At 61.3% G+C, this 7,856-nt stretch overlaps 1 protein-coding gene across 6 annotated transcripts in view; it reads left to right on the top strand.

The window, feature by feature from the left end:
- The window catches only part of Inadl (InaD-like (Drosophila)), a 228,732-nt gene extending 226,614 nt beyond the window's left edge, over window positions 1-2,118 (top strand). For all 6 annotated transcript variants that reach the window (XM_005385344.2, XM_013514443.1, XM_013514444.1 and 3 more), the window contains one exon: window positions 635-2,118. In XM_005385344.2, the coding sequence (XP_005385401.1) occupies window positions 635-799 (165 nt within the window). In that variant the 3' untranslated portion in view covers window positions 800-2,118. The remainder of the gene's footprint in view (window positions 1-634) is intronic.
- Window positions 2,119-7,856: the final 5,738 nt, after the last annotated feature.

Genomic DNA, 7,856 nt, shown 5'->3' with positions numbered 1-7,856 from the left:
CTCATACCTCACACCCCACACCCCTGCACCCTGAGCCCCTGCACCTCATACCTCACACCCCACACGCCTGTACCCTGAGCCCCTGTGTCCCCACACCTTGCACTCTAGCACGCCTGGGGTCTGAGCTGGCAGTGACCATAGCTGCACCTCTAGCAGAGTCTGACCTCATGTCAGACGGTGTCCCCAGCCCCATGGGCCCTCATTTATGGACTCAGCCTGCTCTGCAGGGACTTTGCAGCTGCGGGCGAGGAAAGTGCCTTGCGGACCCGTCTGGGGACGGCCCCGAGAGCCCATGTCCCGCGTAAGGACGGTTGGAGCTCTGAGCTAGGCGGCACGGCTGTTAGGCCACCCCTGCTCTCCACAGTGGGGTCACTGCAACTGCGTCCACGCCACCTCTGCCTCTGCGCTCCCCACGTGGGGCAGATGCAGCGGCTCACGTGAGCAGGGCTCTGAAACCAGAGCCGCTGTCGCATCCGCCGGCTGCGTGGCCCACCACGAGCACAGTCCCCGGTGCCCCAGAGGCGCCCGTGCTGTGCCTGCCTCGGAGCTCCGGGCCGGTCACTCAGCCAGCACCGGGGCGCCGTCTCCCGCGGGCTGCCTGTGTGCCAGCTCAGCCCAGTGTTCTTGCTCGTAGGGAGCCGCCGCGGACGACGGCCGCCTGAAGCGCGGCGATCAGATTCTGGCTGTGAATGGCGAGAGCCTGGAAGGCGTCACCCACGAGCAAGCCGTGGCCATCCTTCAGCACCAGCGGGGCACCGTCACCTTGGCCGTGCTGTCGCGGGACTCCGGCTGCTGTTAGGGCCCCACGGGAAGAGGGGCTTCAGGGGAGGTAACAGCCGCATTGACCCCCACGCGGAGCCCAGGGCCTCGGCTGGAGGTGACCGGCCACCGTCCCTTCCTGTGGGGCTGCCTTCCCGCCCTGGGGTGAGCTTGTCTGCTTCGCAGTGGATGTCGGCTCTGCCCGCTCGGTGCTCGTGGTCCTGATGCCACGTGCTGAACCGGGGAGGGGCCTGCTCGTCCTTGGTCCTCTGTCTCCATCCTGCACCACGGAGCCCAGCAGCAGCCTCCTGTCCCCGAGGAGCGGTGTCGTCCATGATCTACAAAGAAGGCTGGACACGCAGGCGCTCCCGTGGCCAGCCAGCCACGCGTCCTCTCTCCTGCAGGACTCGGGGCTCTGGAGGGCCAGGCCTGAGTCTCTGCACGGCCTTGCCGTGGTTATCCTTGGTGATCCTGATGTCCTGCCAGCCCGGAAAGGCTTTCTGGTTGTTTTCTGAGCTCCATAAATGCACCCCAAGTGGACCCACCTGCTCCAGACAGGCGCCTAGCCGGCCTCAGCACTGCTGCCTCCATCCAGGAGCTCTTCTGGGGTCCCGGGCCCCTGGAGGTCCATCCGGCCCCCAAGAAGGGCAAGCCCCAAGTCACACTGGGCCCCCCAGCAGCAAGGACCTGGGGGACCTTTGCTTGGCCATCAAGCTGTGCATGCACTGGGCACCGGTGGTGAGCGCCCGGCTGCATCTCCTGCCCTGGGAGCCACCCTTCCTTGAAAGTTACACACTAAGAGAGCAACTCGGGCAGAAACCCTGGGCCCCCATGGGTGGTGCCGGGTACCGGCCGGGAGAGGTGCTCAGCAGCAGGGGCTCCGGCCTGCTGTTTAAGAAGCACCGAGAAGGCCGAGAGCCAGGTCCGGCCGGGGTGCGGCTGTTCACTGAGAGCCCACGTGCCCCGGGACGCCAGACCCGGGCGGCCCCGCCCAGTGTCAGCTGGGCATCAGCTGGGCTCCTTCCAGCGCTGTCACACCGAGTGCTTTAGCTCTGCTGACACCCCGCTCCCAGGAACAGCCCCCGCATACGCAGTGTGGCCCGCGCGTCTCACGGCCGCTGTGGGGTTCTGTGGGGCCACACGCAGGGCAGCGTCTGGTGTGCCCCACGTGGGCAGTGGGTGAGAGCCACGCTCTTCCCGCGCAGGGAGATCTTGGGGTTTGCAGAGACAGCAGCCAGGGAGGCGAGGTGGGCGACGCCCCCAAATGCACCTTACGTGTGTGTGATGTGTGCACACAGGACGCTCTGAGACATGGTTCTCAATTTTGGTGGGCCTGCCATTAAACACACTGCAAGAACACCCGCTGCCTGTTCCTTCGCGCATGCACCCGCTGGCCGGCCGGGGTGACAACCGGCTCTCCCCTCCCTGTAGTCCTGAGGGGCGGCGCCAGTGCTGCTTTCTGGGGAAAAGGCGCGTGCGTCAGCGCGGGCGGACTGCTGAGGCTGTGAGGGGAACCGTGAGAATGCAGCTTTCTTCCGTTCCTTCTGGCTTCACCATCCGCCCTGAGCACGCAGCTGCTGCACTCTGCGGGCCGGGAAGAGCCAGGCTCCTCGGGGCTGCAGGGCCTGGAGCTCGTGTCCCCCACGGGTGAGGTCGCAGCAGAGTGTAACCCTGCGCTTGAGGCCTCGCTTCCTTGTGGCTTCTGCTTCGAGACAAGGAGTCCAACCTGTCACGGCTTCCTGAAGCCACTCCTCACTGCCACACCCATCCACGCCTCCCTGCCGCAAACATCCCTGTCCCACATCTGCCACACCCCTCCCTATCATACCCGGCCCCTCCCCGCTGTCACACCCATCCGCTGTCACGCCTGTCCGCTGCCACTGTCTTGAGTGTCAGAGGAGACACCTTAGCCGGGAGCCCAGTCGCAGCAGAGGCGGGGTTGCCACCACTGCCTGAGGCTGAATCCCGCCCTCCTGGGGGGACCTTGTGCAAGGACTTCCTCACCTCCGGCTTTACTTTCTCCACCCAGAGTGCCTGACACCTTTGTGGGAGGGGTCAGAAACCAGTCACTAGGGCTGGCAATCCACAGATTTGATCAGCAGTCACCTCTTAAACCTGTGATTTAAAAATTAATTACTTAATTTAACAGTTAATTAGCTGAGCATGGTGGTGCACGCTATAATCCCAGCACTCGGGAGGCTGAGGCAGGAGGATTGTTGTGAGTTCAAGACCAGCCTGGGCTACAAAGTGAGCTCAAGGCCAGCCTGAACTGCATAGCAAGACCCCGTCACAGTAAATAAATAAGTAAACCTAGCCATTGTCAGGATGCCCCCAGAACATTATTTACGCAGGAACGTAAGAGCACTGTGCCGGGACACAGAGGCTGTGGCGCGCCACAGGTGTGCTCAGGAGGCAGAGGCCTGGGACGTCGTAGAGGCCACGGGGAGAGACGGGCAGCGGAGGTGGCACTGGCTTCTGCACAGGGCAGAGGGTGGTGGGCAGCTGTCTGCCAGGTGCGGGTCCTCGGCCGCCAGCCTGTGCATTCGCAGCCGATTTTAGAGGTAGGCTTCGCGCAGACACCGCAGCGCACACGTGAGGCCTGCCCGGCGGGGGCGTGCACAGAACCAGAGGAATTTCGGGAGAGCCTCAAATAGGCAGCTATCATCCCAGGATCCAGGAAGGCCGAGGCAGGAGGGTCTCAAATCCGAGCCCCATCCCATTAAGTCCAAGGACTTGGGAGACCCCGCCTCAAAATTAAAAGATCATTTTAAAATAAAAAAATAAAAAGATCAAACCAGGGCCGGAGGCGGCTCTGCGAGAGACCCAGGCTCCGCCCCGGGCCACGCACCTGGGCCCCTGAAAACGCTGCATCTCGGGGGTCACCACCCTCACACCATCCTGGTCCCTAAACTGACCCCTGTGACCCTCCCCCAGCAGAGCCTGCCTGGGGCCCCTGCTGCAGCCTGGAAGCCGCTGCAGTCACCAGTGCGGTGGCCACGGCCCCTCTGACTCTGCCCTGCTCCCCGCAGGGGTCCCACCCCACCTTCCCATTTCTGGTTGTTCACACAGCAGAGGGCGGATTCCATCCCGCAGACCCTGGAGCAGACGCAGAAGGCAAGGGCTGAGGTGCTGACGGGGGCCGCAGTCAGGGTGAAGGCTCCGCCTTCGCGAGCGGTCGGGTCACACTCGGGGACACACGGCAGCAGAGAGCAGCCTGGCTGCCCCAGTGCCCAGACTTCCAGTCCTTTGGGGGGGAGTGAGAGGACCAGAGCAACCCGGCCTTATCTCAGGAAGTCAAGAAACATTTACTGTCTTCAAACCCTAACAGCTTGAACTTGTACCCCAGCTTTATATTATTATTGCTATTTTTGTTTTGGGTTTTTCTTAGTTTTGTTTTGGGACAGGGTCTCCCCATGTCACCCAAACTGGCCTGAAAGTCGGGGATCCTCCTGCCTCAGCCTCCTGAGTGCTGGGATGACAGGTGTGCGCCACTACGCCCAGCCCACCACACTCAGTTTGCATCACAGGTACTTTAGGAGTTTCGTGATCAGATTTATTTTTTCAAATAATGAGAAACCAGGAGCACTTGGGAGGCTGAGTCAGGAGGCCCCAAAATTGGAGGTCAGCTGGGCTACGCAGTGAGACCCTGTGAAGGTTTGGCCACGCCCATGCTGCAGACTGAGCTCGGGTACCCCTGGGCCTGCTCTCCACCCCAGCCCCTGTGCCCCTCGTCCTGGGGTCCCACCCGGGCGCCCAGAGGTCTCAGCCCGCTGGGTTCCCAGCACCGCGCAGGCGCATGCGCAGAGCAGAGCCAAAGCCACGCCGCCCCGCGCTTCTCCTCCGCAGCCAGCAGGGGGCGCGCGGCCTGCAGGGCCCGAGCCGCCGGTTCCGGAGACCTCGCAGTGCCGCACAGGACCAGAGTGGGCTGCCCGAACCGGAGACTCGTGAACAGGCGGCGGCTGTGTTGTTTGTTTATTTTGTTTTGATTTTGTCTTTTTGAGACAGGGTCTCACTATGCAGTTCAGGCTGGCCTTGAACTCACTGTGTGCCCCAGGCTGGTCTCGAACTTACAACGATCCTACGATCCTCCTGCCTCAGCCTCCGGAGTACTGGGCTGACAGGTGTGCCTCGACTCCAGGTGGCGGTTGTGCCGGGCGTGGTGGTGTCGCCTGCGAAATCCCACCACTCGGGAGGCCGACATAGGAGGCCTGTATGAGGCCAGGCTGGGCTACCAGGCGCTCTGCCTCAGAACATAAGGAACAGCAGAAGCCCGGTGGGGGCCGACGCCGTCTCTGCGGGACCCACTGACCCAGAACAGCTCGGCCTGGACAGGACCCACCCAGAAGAGGGGGCCCCGGGCCTGAGGGGGAGCCCTGGCTGGGCCCTGGGCCGGGACAGCGCCTCAGGGCTCCCTGGCTGGGTCCCCGCGTCAGGTGTCAAGGTGCCAGAGGGCTTTGCCCAGCCAGTGTGAGGAGGCTGAGGCAGGAGGATAATGAGTTCAAGCCTGGTCTGGACTTCAGGACAAGATCTCCTCTCAAAACACAAAGGGAATCAAGCCCCCAGCAGTGCGGAGAGCTCCACCTGCTGCTCTTGAAACCCGACGTACCCATTCCCCCACTGAGAGGGACCCGGCTGGCCAGCACAGGGGGCGAGGAGGACAGGGCGGGCGGAGGACTGGCACTGCAGCGGAGCCTCCCGCGCGGTGGGGACCCAGGCCTGGCCCTGTGACCTGGGGAGGGCACAGCCTGTCCTCCTGGGTGGCCAGGCGCCTGCCCTGCGCCATGCGGGATGCACCCCAATCCTGTGCCTGCCCGGCCCCTTTGCTGCTGACGGCCAGGCTGGGCCCTCTGTCCCCACGGTGCTGCCAGAAGCCCCCTCCACTGCAGGGCCTCGCGGGTACCCGCAGCCTCGGGGCCACCCGTGTGCACTGTGACCTGCGCCCGCGTGCGACAGGAACATCACCGGCAACTGCACAGCCCCAGGATGCGCAGGGTCCACCTGAGGACTAGAACCCGCGAGTGGGAACAGCGCCGGGTTCACACGGAGGCCAGGGCCGGTGCAGGTGAGGCCCGGTCCCCAGCACTGCAGACAGTGCCAAACCCACGCCCGCTCCCACGGGACCCCTGCGGAAGACCTGCCGGTGCCAGGCGCCGCACTGGGCGCCACCCTGCAACTGAATCAACACCGCTGGGGCCGCCGGGGCCTGGTGCACGGGGGCCCGGGCTCAGCCCGTCACCCACACGCACTGCTGGGAGGAGATAGCGCGCTGGTCCCCACTCTGCACGACAAGGGAAAGGGAGAGGAAGGGAGGGTGTCATCTTCGTGGCTGAAGAAGGCGAGACTTGAGTCTTCTCCAGGTATTGCGGGACTTAATTCAGCACTGATCAGAATCCCAGAGGGGGCGAAGCTCACGGCGTAAGTTCACGCTCTCCACCAGTGCCTCTGTGTGCTGAGCGCAAGCCTGGAAGGGTGTGCAGGAGCCTGCCGAGGCTGTCCTGTGGCCGTCGCTTCTGTTTAACCAGCCTGCTGCAGGGGCGGCTGTTACCGAGCGATGGAGACCGCCGTGAAGCAGCGCCCAGCAGTATTTAATTTAAACCAATTGGCTCTTCATGTTTGCGTGTGAGCTTGCCCGAGGCCTAGGCCCTTGTCCAGAGATGGGCGTTGGGCCCATGGTAAGTGAACCCTATGAGTCACTGGCCCCCGCTGAGGCCTGTTTGACCTGTGCAGTGGGGACGCCCCAAAGGACAAGACGAGACCACAGCTGAGGATGTTAGGCTCCAACCCCAGTAAACTGAAAGGAGGCTGTAGCTGCAGACTTCTCACTCCTGCATGAAGGCCGTCCTGGCCTTAGCGGAGTTCTCCTAAATTAAGGTAATTTATTACCTAGAAAAGCCGGAGAGGGTTTCCCAAGTCCCGCCCAGATTCCTGCATTTTCTTCAGTATCTCCCTCCTTTGTTTGAAAACCAAATAAATATGGGCCGCCCAGGGAAGTTCTTTCTCTTTACCAGAGATTCTCAAATTCTGTGAGAGAGCTGGGCCCTCCTGGAGCCCTGATATCATTTCAGTTGTCTCATTTATTTAAGCCTTCAGCTGTCCACTCATTTGGGAGATTTTGGGCCTGATCAGCCCTCAATAGCTAAGCATTATTATTAACTTGATAGGGCCGGGGCTATAGCTTAGTGGCATAAGTGCCTGCCTGGCAAGCACAAGGTCCTGAGTTTGATTCCTGGTACCCCCCCAAAAAAAATTATTAACATGATAACTGAGTCTCACATAATGCAACTGCATTTCCTCACGTTCTTTCTACAGTAGGTGCTGGTTTTCCCACGTTATAGACTTTTAAAATTGAACCACAGAGAGTGTGTTAGTCACCTGCCCCTGGCTGGGTTGAAAAGCAACACCTGCAGTTTAAAAGAGAGATTTTTGCCTGGTGTGGCGGCATGCCCCTGTAATCCCAGTGCTCGGCAGGCTGAGGCAGGAGGATCATTGCAAGTTCGAGGCCAGCCTGAGCTACAAAGTGAGCTCAAGTCCAGCCTGACTGCATAGCGAGACCCTGACTCAAAAAAGACCAAAAATAAATAAATAAATAAATAATAAATAAGAGGTTTGTTCTGCCTCACAGTGTCAGAGGGTCCGGCCCCTGGTCTGCTGCTCCAGGTGGAGACTTCCCGGTGGAGAGGTGTGATGGGCCCAAGACGCCCCACCCAGGGCGGCCAGGAAGCAGAGAGAGTGACAGCCAGAGCCAGTGATGGACTTGCCATCCGGGCACAGTGGTGCTGACTGGAATCCCAGCACTCTGGGAGGGTGAGGCAGGAGGGTCACAACCGCTTGCCTAGCCTGGCAACTTAGTGACACAGTAAGACATATCTCAACAAAAAAAATAAAATAAGGGCTGGGGATGTAGCTCAATGTGAAGGCCCTGGGTTCAATCCCCCATGCAAAGAAAGAGAGGGAACCCCCAAACCTCACCCCCAGGGACCCACCTCATCCCCCGGACCCTACCAATTAATAGCCCATGGGCTGTGAACTTCTGAGCGAGTCAAACCCTTGGTGTAGTTAGTACCTTCCAGAAACCACAGCTCTGAACACAAGGCTCC

Source organism: Chinchilla lanigera, unplaced genomic scaffold (genome assembly GCF_000276665.1).
Source record: "Chinchilla lanigera isolate Chin_1 unplaced genomic scaffold, ChiLan1.0 scaffold00022, whole genome shotgun sequence".
NCBI classification, from domain to species: Eukaryota; Metazoa; Chordata; class Mammalia; order Rodentia; family Chinchillidae; genus Chinchilla; species Chinchilla lanigera.
This window is presented reverse-complemented; position numbering and strand designations above follow the sequence as displayed.